General features: G+C 48.2%; 1 protein-coding gene across 5 annotated transcripts in view; it reads right to left on the minus strand.

Annotated features, from left to right (window-relative positions):
• Positions 1 to 325: 325 nt before the first annotated feature.
• Positions 326 to 18,761, minus strand: part of CADPS (calcium dependent secretion activator) — a gene marked incomplete at both ends in the record, with an annotated part of 201,076 nt that continues 182,640 nt past the window's right edge. For all 5 annotated transcript variants that reach the window (XM_084214180.1, XM_084214178.1, XM_084214177.1 and 2 more), the window contains 2 exons: positions 326 to 505; positions 2,212 to 2,316. In XM_084214180.1, coding sequence (XP_084070306.1) covers positions 326 to 505; positions 2,212 to 2,316 — 285 coding nt within the window. The remainder of the gene's footprint in view (positions 506 to 2,211; positions 2,317 to 18,761) is intronic.

An 18,761-nucleotide genomic window follows, 5' to 3' on the forward strand; every position in this document is an offset into this window, starting at 1 on the left:
AATGTATATACAGTACATTAATGAAGCATTGTTTAAACTTTAATAACAGGGACACACCTAGGATGTTTTCTATGTAGTTTTTCCATTAACAGTATTAAACAATGGTGCTCCATATTGCTTATGAACATATAGATATGAAATTAGGAAACTGATGAATCAAAGAGAGGTGCTAATCTTATTACCACACAGCTAACATGGCATTTGTATTGGTAAACTTCTCATGGGCATTTAGAGCTGACATAAAAATTCCTAATGTGGCTAACTGAGTTACAGACGAGGTACATGCACGGATACCAGGCGACCCCCAGCCGGTGCTCCAGCTCCCCTAGTCGTCCTCCTCATCCTCCTCATCGCTGTCCTTCATGGTGATGCCCTGGAGCCCCCCGCCCTCGCTGACCGACGCCGTGGCCTCCTCCACTGTCAGCCGGTTCCGGATGGTCTCGTAGGTTTTGCTGTTCAAGGTGGAGTCCAGCACGCCTTGCAATCGGAAATCTCGGTACGTTTTCTACAGCAGACACAGGGAGAGGTCAGGCCAGCACCAGCTCCCCTGCAGGAGCCAACCTGTGCCCCTGTGCTGGGGTTTGGGGCCACTGATGGGAGAGGCTGGGAGACCAGGGAAATCCCAGCCCTGGGGACATTTCGCATCGCCTGGGAAGTGCAGAGGCCACAGGAGCATCTCTGGCCACCATTCTGGCGTGGCAGAGGAGCCTTCAGGGTGCCTTGGGCAACAAATTACAGCTCTGTGGCTGCAGCCCTGCCTTTGTGGGCTGGGCTGGACCGCTTCAAAGCAGCTCAGGGGAGCTTTGCATAGGGTGGGCTGGTGTCTAAAAAGACATCGAAGCAATATAAGGGCTCTGCTCTGACTGACTTCCCTGGCTCCTGGATGTGTTCATCCTGCCTCTAATGCCAGTTATTTCTCTTCAAGCAGCAGGATGCTTATCCCCCATACCCACAGACATGATTACACATTCCTGGAATGCTCCATATTAAACAATCCTACCTCCAGTATAGGGATTAAATAAACTAAGTCCAGGATACTGGACAAAATTACTGAGGTATAAATATAAGCATGGGGCACATGTTTCTTAAATCCCCCTTTCTTCGCCTCAATCTGGAATTTTATTTCCATGATTTCCATACTTCCCTTGTTATTACAATTAACATCTCTTATTTGAATTTATCTTTAAAACCTTCTCAACTCTGTGAGATAAAACTCTGGTCTCGTTGTTCATTTAATTCTGCTCTGTGCTCTGCATAGAAACTATTTACTGTTCTGCTATTTCAGAAAGTCCTTGGGTTTGTTATAGCTGCTTCTGAATGTAATATTGGTATAAATAAAGCACAAGGAAAAAAAGCTTTCCTCAGCTAGCTGACAAGTAGGAATAATCTGTCTGTGCCTGTTGTTTTCAGTTATGAAAAGCACATTTAATACATTTCAGTTTTAATTTATTCATGCCTTCAATGTGTTCACTGCACACAAGACCATAAACATTATAAAATACTAGACCAAAAAGCATTAGATAGAACCTAAAATGATCAAAAATATATTTACCCCCTTCTGTGATCTTATTATTTCATGTAAACCACTGTGATTTCACACTGAAATAATTATCATTAGTCCAAGGCATGCACACACACAGATATACACATACACGTGCACTTAAAGAAAAAAATGGTACTTTCAGGGTATGTTATCTCACCTTTGTGATCTCTTAGAGTTGATTATATACATCCATTGTAAAAGAAACAACTTCAATTAACTATGAGAACAATCTCATTTGCATTCTGACAATAATCACGAGCCATAGCCGGGCTTAAATGTTTGTAGCAAAACAGCATTAAAAACTTTTGGGTTGATTTAATCCGTTTTAGAGCTCACAGGTGTGATCAGTGAATTTGTCCAGAAAAAGGCTAATTTTGGTGCACTTACTCTACAGGTAAGGTCAAATAGCAAGAGTCTGGTTTTTGTTTTTAATGCAAGAAATTACTTTGTTCTTATTTGCACACCTGTATTTTACCTCTCTCTGCATCTAAAGTTCCTGTTCATCCAGCACTACCTGCCATAGACATAGTTATCTTAATTCTTTAAAGGAATTTTAATGAATCCTTCATTTATCTGCCAGTGACAGAGCACCTGCCCCACGCCTGCAGGAGCACACACACACGCTCCTGCAGACAGTGAGGGGCACTGGGCACCCCTTGTGTGCTTACCTTGACTATCCTGATGAGGGTTTTCAGCTGGTAGATGTGGAGCTGCAGGTCCATGCGGTCTGTCAGCCAGGTGCACACAACACTCATGGAGCTGGTGTACCATTGCTGCAAGAGAGACACGGCTTCTCCAGCACCCACACGGGGCTGTGTGTGATGCCCTGACTGACACCTGTGCCCCAGCATCCCCTCAGCATCCCTGCTTCTGACCCCCACAGCCACCTCTGACCCCACAGCCACCTGCCAGCCTGCTCAAGGGGGGCCACAGACTGAGAGGGGAGACTGGCATCTGCTCTTACACAGAACTTCCATGCATGGGCTTTAAAATTTTAATAACAATAACAACAAAATAAACTTATTAGGAGGGTAAAGGCCACCAGTAGTGCCACAAGGCTTTGTAATCTGATTTTGCCATTGATGGCACTTGCCAGCAGTGATGTGTGCTTGGCTCGAGCCATGTTTTTAACCTGTTTCCCCCATAGTGAGAACACAGTCCTGCCTTTAAGGATGTTGGTCCCACACTCAGGTTACTTACCATCTTCAAATTCAATCATAAACAGCCACAGGATGAGTCTGGGACCCTCAGGGTGAGCAGAGGGGAGACTCATGCGGGGCAAGGTTTGGCTGGGGAGAAGGATGCCTGTGTAAGCACCTACGGGTGGGTGCCTTCCCAGGCTGTGTGGGAAGTGGTTTGGTTTCACCCTCACAGTTATGAAAGATGGAAAAGTAGCAAAGAAATCAGCTTGTTTCAAGCTGCTGAACTCACAGAGCCCCTCCAGGGGCTGAAATTGTGCTGTTGTCTGTGAGAAAGGCTGGCAGCAGCGTGGCAGCAGCCTGCAGTGCAGGAAGGCTCTGGTGGGCTGTGGATCAGAGCCCTGATGCCACACAGAGCAGCAACGAGCCCTCAAGAGCAGGAAAAGCAGGGTCTTGGGGGTGGGTGGGGAGCCACAAAACCTCCCCAAGGTGCTCAGCACAAGGGGTGGTTACAAAGCAGGCAAAACCCACCACACCTCTGTATGCACAGTTGCACCCTTCTTGTGACCTCTCTTACACACAGAGATCAAACCCCATACTGCAGACCAGATGCAATTAATCTAGAACCAGTTAAAATACCAAAGAAACTCCGCCAGAGCAGTTTATGAAGATCCTGACAGAGCACCATCCGTAGTCTGGGATGCAGCTGCCTCCCAGCGAGCCTGAAACCTCGCACCAGTTCAAGTCAGGTCTTGGTGCCCCCTCAGTGCCCCCTCGGGCTGGGGGTCTCTGATACAGAACATGCCCTGTCCTGCTGCTCGTGCAGCAGGGGAATGGAGACAACTAAAAATTCTGTAACTGCAAAACTTGCCAGGGATTTGCTTCCCTCCATCCTTTGACACTGGCACCCACAAGGTGGCATGAGGCTCACCAAAGCAAACAAATGAGTCTAAGCTAAAGCAGCCCTGCACCACAAAAATGTGTGCTCAACACACATCTCTGAGCTGAGTGGCAGTACACCCAGGAGCTGCATGGGGAAGAGTTTTCCCCCCAATTCCAATGATGCTCCTCTACTTTAAGACAGGGAGGAAATAAGGAGATGAAAGAGTCACCGAAGAAATGGCATGTGGTGACCTCATGCTAAATGCTTACACCTTGTGTAACTTGTGGCAGAGATTCTGCTGACCCTTCCTCTCCAGGACAGAAAGCTGGCAAGAGCTTGGTTGAGACTAATTGAGACTGGCAAGCAGGAGCTCTCAGCTGTCACCTGAGGTGCTGGCATCAGGCTGGGGTTGAACAGTGAGTGAAGTGACCTGGGCAGCTGGTGTGGACCTGATGAGTGTAGGAGACATGAAGGTCTGGTGGGGCTTCATACCTTCCAATGCCTCAGACTAGTCTGAGAAGTCAGAGCGTCCCTGGATATCCCCTGAGGATCCCAGGTACATGGACCCAGGACAGCCAACAGCCAGCTGGTGGCTGGGTGGCACAGAGCAATTGCTGTCACTGGAGGATCTGCCTGGGTTCCCATGAAATGCTGCAGACCCACGCGGGCAAAACAGAGAAATTGTTAATGTTCGTAAAGCTGCTTTTCTGCAATCAGCACTTAACTGAGTCATGCTCTTGGGTGACATTAGCTGTGACCCAGGGCTGGCACATGGATGCCCAGGTCAGCCAAACACCTCCTTCCCCTTCTGCCACCTCTCCAAATCGGAGCCCCCAGAGGAAGGGCACAACCATGTGTTACACACACACGCCCCCTCCCTTCCCTGCCGCCTCCCAGCTTCCACAGAACGATCTGCTGGGTGTTTGTGTCAACTCCACATGAGATGAGAAGTCCCCGGCAGGGGCAGGTCCTGCCATTTCTGTCTGTCCCACGCCACACACGCCCACAGGGCTATGTGATCCCAAACAGAAATTATAACCTCTGCCCAGAGGGTATTGGCAAGGTGACTTTGCTGCTGGGAGACCTTCCGAGTAAGCCAAATGAAATGCTTTTCTGTGTTTCTGGAGGGCACTTCAAACACTCTGGGTTCTGGGGAGATGCAAACTCCTTGGAAGCAAATGTGAATTGCACTCCTCTCCTCTCGAGCAGCGGCTGACAAGGGCTCAGCCGGGCGCAGCGCTCGGCTGCATGAAAGGAGCTCTCTTTCTCAAAGCCAACTTACTCCTAAGACTTTCTGCTTTATGAGGAAAAGACAAAGTCTAATTCATTGATCTTGATACACAAAACCGTCACGTCACTTCATAGAGCACACACCAACTGCTGAATTTCAGCCCTGCATATTCATAAAAATAAGTTAGCCCATAAATTAAATGTTCCCTTTAGCTCTCGCTAGTGTTGATGTGCTATAAGACGCATAAGCCCTCTGATTCATGACTAACCTACCAAAGAAGATAACATTTGCATATGACTATATTATTAAAAAAACAACAAAAAAGCCAAATGCTCCTAAACAGAAATGTATTCACCTCAGACAAAAGAGCACGGAGTGGTCCTGTGGGGACCCACCTTGCTTTCCCCAAGGGGGTCTGCCATGCCCTGGGGGGCAGTGGGCTTCATGCTGCGGACACAGGGTCCCCTCAGGGATCCAGCTCCAGCCTTGTGGCTCGTCCCCAAAGACAAGGTGCAGAGGCCACAGCCCAAATACTGAACTCTGGGCTCTGACAAGGGGTTTGCAACACATTTCAGGCACATTTCTGGAACCACAGCACAGTTGTGGCATGGGCCAAAGAAAATACCATAAATATATTTTCTGCAAAAAACTCCTCATGCCTGGTTATAAAGAATGAATGGACCTCCCTGATGGTCGAGGCCTGTGGACAAAACCCCACATGTAGCTCACTGTAGTACACACACACACATTAGTGGTGCTGCTTGCTGTCCCTTCTCTAGGGGACAATTTACACTCAGTCTGGGGGCACAGGCTGGGGAGCCTGCATCCTCATGGATGCATGGTGGGTACCACTCCTCCAGCAGGATCTCAGCAGAGAGGGGCACAGGGCTCTGGCAGAGGCAAACCACAGCCCCATGGCTACACCATGAGCCAGTGCCAGCAGAGGAAATGCAGACACTGTCAGAGCCCAGTCACTGCAAGCAAGTACTGTAATTGTACAGAGAGGAATTCGATCCCTCTTTCAGGTTTGTTTTCCTGTTCTCCTGTCTTTCACAGCAACCCTCTTTGCTGGGGGTAGGCTGGGTGGATAGGTGGGCCATGGGCCAGCTGGGATGGGCATTACAGGAGCTGGAGCATTACAAACCTGCACTTCTACGCTGCCCATCCAACACCCCAACCAGCTTGAGCAATAAGCTTGCTTGTTCCCCAGCCCTCTGCCTTATTTTTTTTTTTTTTTGAATGCAAAAACATGATCAATAAGTTCCTGAAATAGCAAGTTTGTCTCTGAATACATAAATTGTAGAAATTGGTATGAATAAATCTGCAAGTAGCACACTGAATGTGGCACATTTTATCAAAACCCAGCCCTGTGCTGGGCTCCTGTGCTTTCTGGGAGGTGGTGTCATTACACACACCCAGGAACATCTGCAAAGCCCGGTTCTCTTTGGTGTGTGCTGAATGGAAGCATGACCTCCTGTTCCTTGCCACGAACCTTGAGTTCACACTCATATTTTACATGTTACAGGAAGCCACAGCTCACCCCAGGAGTGCTGCAAACAGAATCTCGTAAGCCAGATGCAACACTGCTTCTTAAGGCACCTGAAGGAGCTGTATTCTTCATTCAAAAGCTCACATACTAGTAGCTTAAGGTCACTTCAGCTTTTGTAAAGAGTGGGACAAAACCAGGAATGCTTATAGGGCTGGGTTGTCAGCAGGGTAGCAGAGGGATTACAAGGAACCTGTGACTCTGCCTCTTTCTGCCTTTACTGGTAGTTTTTTTGTGTGTGAACAAGTGCCATACAACAGATTGAGGCTGGTATAAAGGCCTGGGACTGTGCAAGAGCACCCTGCTGAGCCTCAGCTGTGCTTGCAATTAGCAATAGGCATGAAATGATTATTGTTGTGGTGGCTGATGGCAATCTGAAGTGACAAGTTTTATGGGGGAAGTTGTAGTAGGGATGTTCAGCAAGTTTCTGCAAACCATTAATCGAAGGCTGCAGCACAGTTTAGTCAAAGCTATTTTATGTCATTCCAAAGGTCTCACAAGGATGCTGAAAGAATATTTTTCTGCTCTCAGTGCCTTGGAACAGAGTTTTTCTAGGTCAGGGATTCTTTACTGCCCTATTTAGTGTCAAAAATACCCATTTGCCTCAAATTAGCAGAAAGCTTGTAGTTAAGGGCTAGAGATTAGGCATACAAAATTACTCAGCAGGTGACTGCTGGGTGGATTTGGGGTTGAGAAGTCTTTAAAACTGACTACAAGACATTATATACTTCTGACAAAAGAACATAGTAATCCTACCTGCTTGCTTTAACCACTGTTGTTTGTCTATTATTATGTGCTTTAATGCTCATAAGAGCAAAACTACTGGTGATACTACTCAATTACCATAGTAACTCTCCCCTATGACCTCTCATTTCAGTACTCGCTTTCCAACCAGAACCAATCCAAGCAGGGCAAATCTATTTAAAACTGTGACACACACTGCACAAAGAGGCTCCGAATGCTGGCTGGCTCCCTCTCTTTGTCCAGGACATGGGCTTGTTTTGAAATGCTGAAAGGCAGCTTTGAAATGAACCCTTGAATTCAAGGTGTTCCAAAGATGAGGAACTGGATGCTGGGGGGACGCCACCACAGCATCCCTGAGCTGGCCAGCATGAAGTGAGGGGACCACAGAGGTGGGAACGGAGAGAGGAAAAGGCTGGCTGTGAGTCTTACTTCCCAAAGGAAAACTGAACCTGCTCTCAGGCAACAGCTCAAAGTGATTTGATCAGACAGGAAAAAAAGAAAAAAAAATTACCAATTCTTTGTTTCTGGCGTTTGCATCCCTGTCCAATGGGCCAGAAGCTCAGCTGGGGGAAGGCAGAATGGGGCTGTGATGCTTTACAGCTGCTGACAGTAGGGGACAGCTGACAGAGCCGTGTCCATCCCAGTCCTGGGTGGCCCTGAGATCAAACTGGGTACTCGGTGTTGTCACGAGTATTCATGGCAGCCACCCCCCCTGAGCAGGTGCCATCTCCACGGGGAAGGGAGGGACACAGCCACAGCAGTGCAGGGACACACTGCCTGGGGACCAGCCCTGTGCACACAGCTGCCAGGGTGGGAGCAGGACTTGTGTGGAGAGCGGGAGCAGGAACTCTTCAGGAGCAGCCTGCCAGCCCCAGGCACTGTGTCCCTTCCTGCCCCTCAGTGTGCCCAGCAGCACAGCCAGATCTGTACACCAGAAGTGCCTGCAGCCCTGCAGCCCAAAGCCCAGATCTCCCTACGGCGCTCTTGGAAGGATCATTCTTGTCCATTCAGTCTTCTGTGGCCACCAGAGTGCTCCTCTCCACCTTCCCTCAACGTCTCATTCGCTCCTGGTTACAGGCAGTCATTGCTGTTCCAAAACCTTGGTAAAGATGGCAAGCCCAAAGCACAGGGCCTCAGTCAATGCAGTTTCTACTCTTGTCTATCAGAAATAAAGAGACATTCCCAGCATGAACATACAGAGCAGCTTATGCAATCCCTTTTCCAACGGCCAGCTCTGCTGGGATGCTGGATGTGGATGAGGGCAGTGACTCTTGCCCTGCTCCCAAGGTCTTGGCCAGGCTGGCAGAGCTGAGCCCAGCTGTTTTTCAGGCTGTTCTGGAAACCCGAGTTTTGTGTTGCTGCAGCAGATGTGCTGTGCCCCAGGCTGGGAGAATGGGGATAGAGCAGGGACAGGGTGACACAAGTGTGTCTGAAAAGCTTGAGTTAAGATATGTGGCAGTGGCCCTGGAGGAGAAGGTGACAGAGCTGAGGTGGGTGAAGAGCCACAGGCACTCAAACACAAACACCATTCTGGTCCCCAGTGTCAATGAGGAGACTGAGATGGACCTTCTGCCACACCTGGAAGAAGGAAGAGGCACACCTCTCCCCTAAAAGCATAGATTTTCTGGAGGGCAAGCAGAGACCTGTCCATGCAGCAAACCCCATCCCATCCTCTCATCAGCTTTCTTTGCCTCTACTCATCAAAATCCATACTGTGCTCTGGGTATTACTCCACAGAGCCCTGCTGAAGGGCTCCCCTGCCCTGCCCTTTGCTGGGGACCAAAGAACCACCCAAAGGCAGCTCAGCATTTGGAGCTGTAAAACCTCTTCCAGCACAGAGGGCCAAACCTGCAGTGGGCTCAGGGCTGAGCCCCCAGGCACAGAGCATCTGGCTCGGTCGTGTCCTGGCCGCAGCCATGGGTGGCACCAATAATGACCCAGAGGCTCTTTCGATTTACACCTGCCAAGGATTTGGACCATTCCCCCAGGCTGGGCAGGGCACAGGGCTCAGGGCACTGAGAACAACATTGCTGTGAGTGCCCAGGTTTTCCAGGAGCACAGAAATTGATGTGACACTGCCCACGTTACAGAAATAAGTTTAGCGGCTGTGGCCCTCGGAGCACACAGCTAACCATAAAATAAGCAATGAGTTAATATTGCAGGCATTGATCAGCTAGTCTTACAATTAATGCTTCCAATAAAAAAAAAAGCTCCCCTTTTATTCAACAGAATAAGAAATTAAACACTTGAGGGCTCATTCTAAAGAATGAATGAAATTGAATAAGCTACCTAGCACTTGAGATTCCCAGCGAGTGCTTGAATAGAGCAAACCTCCTGAGTTGAATGGATTGCCTTTTGGGACCAATTTGTCTCTTTTCACTCTTTATTCCTCCTTTTTTGCTGACAGATGTACAAAGGCGGAACTGCGCTGTGCAGCTTAGCTACATGCACCCACAGCAGCTGTCACTTTTGTCGAGCAAGTTAATCAAGCAAATGCCACCATATCCCACTTTCTATAAGGAACAACATGTTATAGACAGTAGTCTTGGGAGACGGGGAGGGAGGGAGAGAGACTTTATTTTAACTTTGAGTAGCTGGTATTTTTTTTTTCCCCCTCTGTGTGTAAAAAAAAAAAAAAAAAAAAAAAAAAAGGAGGAAAAAAGAAACAGCCAAACCTGGTAGCACAAGCTGACACTTTTGTTTTCCCGTGGAACAAATATTTAATATGATTTTAACTCTAATTTGTACTAGAAGGAGAGCTGTCTGGTTTTAATTAAATTTAAGGGACTTAGGGGAACACAGTTAAAAAAAGAAATAGAAGCTTTTTGTTTGCATTAACGCTTGTTGATAATAATATATTGATTGTCAATTGCTAAGCCCAAAAGATTAGTGTAGTAAATAGAATTATCTGAATGCCACAAGTGAAGTGCTAGCTTCCCGTCCCTGCTTTTCCCTTTGTGAGGCACTCTGAATCACTGGTTGTTATTTATACATTTTCTTTGATAAAACCAACTTGTGTGGCTGATTTTTTTTTTTAAACCCTGCCTCATTAAGTGTATAATAGCATTTACGTGTGGGGCTTTCTGCTTTTTAGCCTTTCAAGCTTAAGCTTATATTCCTCTCTCACAACCATGTTTCAAAACTTGGGATGTTCACAAACAATTGGATACACACCAATATTGTATATATCAGATGCTCTCTTGCTATTGCCAAAGACTAGAAAATAACAGAACATTATCCACAAAGAGTAAATAAATAGTTATCGTCCTGCTATGCTGCTTCATGCCAGATAATAACACTGTCCGGTCATTAGGCAGCTTTTCTGTGGCACACAATTCTTTAAGTTAGGTATGAAAAGCCAACATCAAAAGTAGGTCTGCTGGTGTAGCTCCCCAGAGCACACGGCAGAGCACTGGGAGGGCTTCAAGCAGCCCTCGGGTTGCTGGTAGAAAGGTGATTCACCCCAAATTCAGACCCTTTGGGAAGTATCTTCCAGAAAATAAATCTAAGCTCTGGTGACAGTTTGCAGTGTGCTAATTTAACTTCTCTGCAGGGTCTTTGCCTTGGTATGTTCAGGAACCGTCAGTGTTTGGGATTTGTGACCCCTTTGCCAAACTGGGCACCCCACGCCTGCACCTCACCCCTGTGAGCAAAGCCCCTGTTAGCTGTGCTCAGCAGGGCTCTGGGTGAGTGGTCCTCACGGCAGGCAACATGACCCTCATTTTCAGAACTAAGACTCTCTATAAAACTGCACATTAAATTCTAGAGATCTGGCAAAGTGCTAGCAATTTGATAAAAATCCCCTGAAACCTTGAGGTCTTTTTTTTTTGGATATAAAATTTTGACCTTGTTCTACCAAAGCCTTGTAGAATAAGTCTGGAGTCTCCCAGGTGACACTCACAGCTACTACTGAAGCAAAAGTACTTTTTTCCCTGGTATTTCATGTACCACTATAATGCTATCACTGCGAGTACACACAGCATGTTCTTCAACATCCACCCCAGAGCTGTGAATTCTGGATGCCTTTTACTCTATTTTATATTCTTAACTACGAAATTTCATTCTTGTTGACAACGTACCAATACGAGGAAGTTACAAAGTCAAAGGGTCTTGATATGAAAATAATTTGTATTATTATTTAATAAAGTCACAGTCCCTAACGTTGCCTAATAGGGTTAAGCTGCTAGCCAGAGCAACTCATCATCTGTCTAGGATGCAAATGGCATCACCGAATTACATTATTTCTTTTCCCCCCCTTTCCCAAAAATAAACCACAAAACAACTTTGAATCGCGTAAGAGCTCGATTCCAGCAGGGAAGAGCGTTCCGAGCGAGCGCGGCGCGCAGAGCCGTGCGCGGGGAAGTGCCGCACGCTCTTTGCAGTACATATGGCACCTGAGAGCACCCACTGCTCGGGGATCTCGGCGCCGGGCCGCGCTCAGGCTGCCGCCTCACCCTTAATTGGCTGGGGCTCGGGCCCGGCGGGGCTCGGCAGGTCGGTGCCACAGGTGTTAACGGGAGGGAGGCCGGGGCTCCCGGGGGTGCTGCCTGTGCTGGGGGATCACCCCAATTCCCGGCTCTCCAAAGGGGCACAGACCGACCTGCATGGTCCTTGCTGTAGATTTCTCCCTGCTATTAATCCAAAGTTTTTTCATTTTCAGAAAGGGAGGGTCAACATCTTTTGTGTTGGTGGGGCCAAGGTCCCCAACAAACACGTGCCCAAGAAGCTCACCCCTAACAGCCCCTGCTCTCGGTGCTGCACCCACCAGTAACACCTACAGTGTCCTGTCGGCTGGGACTCCACACACCACAGAGGGTGCAGGTTTGTCTGTGCCAACCCTCAGTGCACTCTCAGCACACAGGCAAAAGCTTCCCACAGCAGGGACACAGCCAGAAAGGGATCTGCAACGCTGCTGCTTCTTCAGGGGGGAGGAACAAGTCTGATGCTGAGGACATGATGCTTTGTACTCATTCAGGTGGCCCCAAGCCGTATGTCAGGGTGATCTGCTCTGCTAGTCAGACACCAAAGTCTGCCTAGCAAAGAGCCATACACTCGCATCCCCAGCAGGAGTGATGGGTCAATGTGCCAATGACTCCCCTTCTGCCCTGGGGAGAATCTCATGGAAAAAGCAACTGCACTGCTGGCTCCTCTCTTCCTACAGCCAGGGATGTCCTGGTCCCAATCTGCTGGGGTTTGCTGTGAGCAAACACCAACACCAGCCCATGCATAGATCATCTCTGAACCCATCCCAGCCACGTCCTGCTGCTGCTCTGAGGAGGGCAGGCCTGCCAGGCCATGTGCTGGTCGGGGCTGGATGGAGGGAAGCAGGCAGAGAAAACTGCAGGGGAGACCCCTGTGCAAAAAACTACTGCTCCATGGCAGGAGGTGCAGGAGCTGGTGCTCACAGTGATCTGGGAAGGAAGCAGGCTGCCACCCCAAACTTCTCTCCCCTCCACAATGTCCTCAAACCAGGGACATCCCATGCTTAAACCTGTCGGGTTTGCAGGCTGAGCAGGTGCCTCATTTCCCCTCTGAGACCAGACAGCCCTAATCCTGTTTACACACTGAATTACACCTCCAGAAAATGCCCCTTTTAGGTAACAGGTAAAGCCTGTCCTGGCTACATGAAGCCCTGAACTGGAAGACCCTGCCTTTCCAGGCTGTGCTGGCACGGAGCATCCCGTATCCCTGCACACAGAGCGGGGGCCTGGGCACACCACCAGGTGGGCTCTGGGTGCTGAGCTCTCTCTCCTTCACTGCAGATACAGCTCTGCAAAGTGCACAGCATTCACTAGGAACTGCCAAATTAAATCCCCAAAAACCTGCTGCTTTGCAGGAATTTGCAGACTTCTCTTTTCCTAAATGAAAGAGCTTCTGCATAAAAATCTATAAAGGCGCACAAACAGAAAACCACTCCTGTATGGATGCTTGTTCTCAAATACATTTTTAACTTATAAAATATTCTCTGCTTATTTCCATTTTTCAAAAAAGAAATGAAGTTGACATGTTAAAATCTGAGTTTCTATATAAAGCAGCTTAGTAAAACACAATATCCACACAACTGCTATTTTTCTGTCCTGATTCCAGAGTCCTGTTACTGTGAGGCAGTGATGATAAAACTGGCTGCACAGTTGCTCAGTAAGAGGCACAGCAATGCATGCTATAGAATACTTTCATTATACTTGTTATCAGTTTAAATTGGAAGCTGTCATGAAGTGGGACTTGATAAACTTTATCTGCTTCTTTTATAGCCTGAAAATTCCAAAAAAGTAGCTAGAGGCTGCCTGGACATCTGGGCCCTGATTGTAGCAGCTCCCCTGGTCTCTCTCCTTCCTGGGGTTAAACACCGGCCGCAGTGCGCTCCCTGCCCGAGTTCCACCAGGCATTTTTGAATGCTGATATCATACATCCAGGGCCAGGCTTAAGGGAGCACCGGGAAAGGAAAGAGCCGCAGATCAAGAGAAACAAAATGACCTGGGACGGCTAATCTGGCACGCACCGCTGGCTGGCGCGGGCTGAGCAGCAATTGTGTGCGGCTGGGATGCAGGGGGAGAAAAGGAAAAGACGGATTGAAGGCGCGGCTGGAAATCAGACAATTCGTCATTGTCCGCGCAGGGGCTCTGCCCTGCACCGAGAGCTCCTTCGGGCAAAGGCTCTTTGCAGAGCCCGCAGGGAGGGAGCAGAGCCCGGCGCCGCGGGCCGGGGTCAGCCCCGCACACCTGCGGGCACCGGCGGGCCCGGCCCTTCCCACGGCCCCGCACCCCTGCGCGCAGCTGGGACCCGCACCAGCCGGGCTGGCCGGCCACCTCCGGGCCCTCCTCCCCGATGACCCACAGGACCGGAGCTCCAATTAGCAACAGCCTCCCAAAGTTAGCTGGAAGGCAGAGCGCACCGTGAAACTCGTCCGCAGTTATAAACGGGCACAGAGCTCCTGGCCACAGGCTGCTCGGGAAAAGGCTCTCTCCGGATGGAGAATTCCATGCTCCTGCTTCCCCAAAGCCTTGGCTACTCACATCTACCAGGAAATAAATGATCTTTCACTCAGTGCCAGCCCCAAAACACAAATCTCTGATGCTCAAAAGCACGGTGCAGATGATGTTAGCAAGCCTATGCTGACCTTAACGTAACGGAGCAATCAGTCTGCCTTCTTAGAATGATTAATGGAAAATCTCCTCTGGAAAAGAAATCAAATTAACTGTCTTCAACCAAATGTCTACTGGAACACGAAAAGCTGTTCTGATAAAGACATTTAGGAGGGGAAAAAACCCCTTTCAAGCATGTAAAATCCAGTGACAGATCTAGGATTTATTTTATTAAGACTCCCCCTAAAATAAATTAAATGGAGCCTACTTAAATGAGCACTTCAGGAAAGAAGTCTCGCTGAGGGGGAGCCCAGGGGCCATGTGCCCAGTGCATGCCTGGGCTGTGTGAAGCTAACAGAAGGGAATATCAGGGGACAAGGGCTGCCTCTGAGGAGTGCTGTCAGTGCTAAGCTCCTCTCCCCGCTCTCCTGTGACTCCAAGAGGGCACATGGGGAGAAAAAGAGGCTGCAGAAGGACAGTGCACTCTATGCCCCCTCCAGACAAAGAGAATTTGTCCCCTAGAAGATATACTGACAACTGCCACCACAATTTTATGTTTTTCCCCAGCAAAAGTCCTGCAGTGAGATCAACTCCAGGTCCAGGTCTGAGCTCTGCCAAGCCAGCAAAGGACAGCAAAAGCTGCATGGCTTTGGCTCCTCCAAAGATGCACAGAGAGGGAGAAGGAAGCTGTGCTCCCTTGAGATCAATGTGCCTAATTGTCTTTGTTTCACAACTCCCTCTGGAAGGGGAGAGAGGGGAAAAAAAAAAAAAGCAAAAAACAACGCAGAAGAAATAGCTCCATGGAGGCCATATCAGGATGGGAGTGGGAGAGAGTTAGTGCCCTAATGAGCAGTCTAGCTGCGTGGGAGGGAAACAGGTTGTTGTCTGTCTAAGGGAAAGTGGTGAGTGTGGCTACAAGCAGATCCGAGATGGGAGCCCAGCGCGCAGCCTGATATCCGCTCTTCCCCTGATCCTGCAACCCGGCCTCCTGTGAGTAATTTTAACTCACAGTGAGTAGCTCCACTGACTCACAACCAGGCTTTTGAGATTGGAGAGGGGAAGAAGAGGGGAGGATGGGAAGGGCTCTGTTTTGGCATTTGATTGTGCCATGCAAGGTCTAGCAAGAAATGCCATGATCCTGCAAGCGTGCCTTGAAGGAGCTGCCAAAATTCAAGTGAGTAACCCTGCTAAGGGCAAAAGATTTGATTTTAAGAATAAGCTAATGCCTCAGTGTCTGCAGAGGACTTGCTGAATTAACTGATCTAGTTGTGTTTTGTATTTTTTCAATATACCCAGGTGTGCTATTAGGCTCTAATGTGTAGGTACTGAAACATATGCTGAGCTGCCTGTGGATCTTCCAGCGACAAATGCTTACTCAGGCTCCTGGAAGTGTGTATAAGGATTTTGCTGAAGTCTTGAGACTCACACAGTGTCCTGCATCCTTTTTATCTCTGATATTTAGAAGTCAGATACCAGCAAGGGCATCCTGCTTTGGAAACGTGAGGACTGTCCTGCACAATGTCCCCAGCACTCCTGCTGGGCTCCTGGCACGAAGGAAGAAACCCCAAATGCATCAAAATCCACCAGATGCAACATCTGCCTTGAGATATCACTGGGGCTTCCTAAAAGGCAAATTCAGCTGAGCCTGAGGGACAGGACAGGATGCTGGAGCACCAGCCAGGGGCTTTTGCCTCCCTGAAGGTGGTGGGAAGGACGTGCTGGCTCCCCTAGCTGATGAGAGGACCTGGAGTGACTGTTTCTCTGCACTGAGGACAGCCAAGGGCAGAGCAAACCCTGGTCTCCCCACCGCCCTCCCTGCTACACCTGCCAGACCCTGCTAATCCCACCCTGCCATCAAGACTAAGAGCCCTTTCTGCCTCGCAGAGAAGAACAGGCTCATCTCTCGTTTCCGGAGCGCGCTCTCCGTCTGCTGTCCCGGCTGTGACACAGAGCCAGGGAGCTGAAGGCTCGCAGTGCCAGGGAAGTGGTAACACTGCCTTCTGCAAACAGCACCGTGGCTGCTGCCACCTCGGCGGGCAGTATCACTGCGTGATTAAGTTCTTACCAGACTTTTTGGTAAAGGCAACCTCCCTGATCTGATAACTGCCAAGGACAAGCCAAATACGCAGGGTCAATCCACACACGCTTAATCTCCAGAAGGCAGATTAAGTGTATAATTGACCCATATAATCCATGTATCATCTCCAGTGAAATGTTTTTTATGTCCGGTTTAGGCAGACATGAGGCCCATAAGACAGCGATCAGAGACACAGAATTACCATTGCAGTGGATTTCATCAAAGTTAGAGATGGCTTTTTAATCACTGATCTCAGAGACTGCTAGATTTAAGCAGATGAACTAGCACTAAGCACATCTGTTTTAATCCTTATCTTCTACTCAGGCTGGTGTCTTCAAGAAGTACAAGGAGGAAAAAAATAAATTAATTTTTTTTTTAGGTCCTCACAATCTTAGGAGCTTCTCTTGGTGTTTTGATCCCTCATATCAAAAGCATGTTTTTGTTTTTTTGGGTAAGATATTGAATTAATCATCAGAGAGAAAAATGCCATCTGCGCTATTCAGGGACTGCATCGGGATGCTGGAATTCGCAGGATCTCGGGGAGCTCACCCAGTGCTCAGGAGCCTTTTGTGTATGTGCTACTCACTGTGGCTGGGGAGGAAATAGTCACCCTAAGTTTTACATTAGTGTTTACCAATTTATGTGGAAGAAAGGTTGGCATTCACACTATCTACTAGTCAATCATAGGCTTTCTGGATGGCATATGTTGTGACGGGTTGGAACCTATACTGTGAGTATCCAAGGGTGTTTGTAAAGATATACACACATACATGGATCTAGAAATAACTTCTGTCAAAGGGCATGACCCTCACAAGTAAAACTCCCACTGCCTTCAGACAAAATGACAGATGTAGAAACTCTGATCCTATGAAATTCTGAGTGACCTAAGACAAAGAGGACCTGAATTTTGCAGGATTGGTCTGAAGTCTCAAGATCACTCTGAAGATATTTTCCTATGTTTAAGACACACCCACTTGCTTCTGCCTCATTGTTCCTATAAAAAGTTACATTCTATATGTCAACTCTGTTCCCCTCTATGGGCAAGAAGTGATAAAATTTTACTTCCTGTCAGGCACCACACAGAGTTTGTGATCCTTCTGCATTGTGTGCAAAGTACAAACGGTTTAAATCCCAAAGCACCCAGCCAGGCACAGGAGTGCAGGGAGAGGATGCTGCAACACTATTCTGAAACTCCTCTCTACCAATGGGCCTTATTACAGTATTTTAGCTTCAAATGTTATCAAATTAGTGAACCAGGCCAAGTAAATAAGTCATGTTACTCTGCAGTAAACAGCACTGCCAAAAAGCTAGTTAGGTTTTGATTACCAGCAGAACTCCACGATCAATCTGTTCATTCAACGATCCCAAGAATACAGATTTTTAAAATTAAGATGACTCTATTTCAGGGAGGGGGGGAAACCCATCCTGACTAATTTGCAGAATTAAGAGGATTAACTCAGAGACCACACAGAAATGTAACAATAATCTGCCACAAACACCAGTATGTCCCAAAGAGCAGAGCCCTGTTCTGCAGGCACAAGCAAGTCAGGCGATGCAGGGGAAGAGAGATGGTTTCTGAGCTAAGAAATCATGGCAAATGCCAAGAAAAGACATATTAACCCAGCATGTCTGGGGACACAGCCTAACACACTCTGCAGCCTCTGTTCTGGGGAGGAAATAAATGGGGAATAAGTGGGAACACAGGGCAGGATTGCAGAGAAGTGTGGGGATTAGGGGTATCTCAGGAATTCAAACCCCACAAAACGTGCAATAACAGCCTTGCACTGTTCACCTCTGCTCCTGCACTGCCCAGGACTGTGCAGAAAGGGGATGTGCAGAAAGACACGGTCAGTGTCTTTACTGGGACCCCACTGGGTGCACAGGACTTGCCTGCAGGCAGGTTTAAGCTGTTTGCTGCCACTGCTGCCCCTATTGTCATGCAACAGCCTAAACTGGACTGAGATTTGGCCGGGTCAAGACAGCACTGCTGCACTAAACCAGCTGAGGACATGGCTGTGAAAGTGTTAATAATCTCACTGCCTGCACAAACTGCAGCTAAGAGGATTGCTCCCCTGCCATGCTGGGGGAAGAAGGAACAAAATAAGGTCCAACTCTAACTTAGCATCATAAATATATTTTTTGATTATTCCTCTTCTCTTTCTTATTAAAGAGGTAGTTAGTACCTAAAATGTCCTTGGAAAATAAGACCAAAGGGGCTTAAAGACCCCATGACCATGCTGCTTTGCTGAGTTAGGTGAGAGGGGCAAAAGGCTGCAGGGCTGTTTCTGAGCTCAGTAATAGTTAAGCCCTTCCTCCTGCCTTTACCCAAACATGGGTGAACACAGCACCAACTTAAATGGGGTCTGGTGACTCCCCTGTAAACCCTGTGCTGGTACTGATCCACCAGGAGCACCTGAGCCATGATGGGAGCTGACCACAGGAGCCAGCTCCTTCAGCTGCAACCTGACAAAGACAATACATGACTGCTCAAAACATAATTCCAAGTTTTGGGTGAC

The sequence above is a fragment of the Fringilla coelebs genome (assembly GCF_963513975.1).
Source record: "Fringilla coelebs genome assembly, chromosome: 13".
Lineage (NCBI taxonomy): Eukaryota > Metazoa > Chordata > Aves > Passeriformes > Fringillidae > Fringilla > Fringilla coelebs.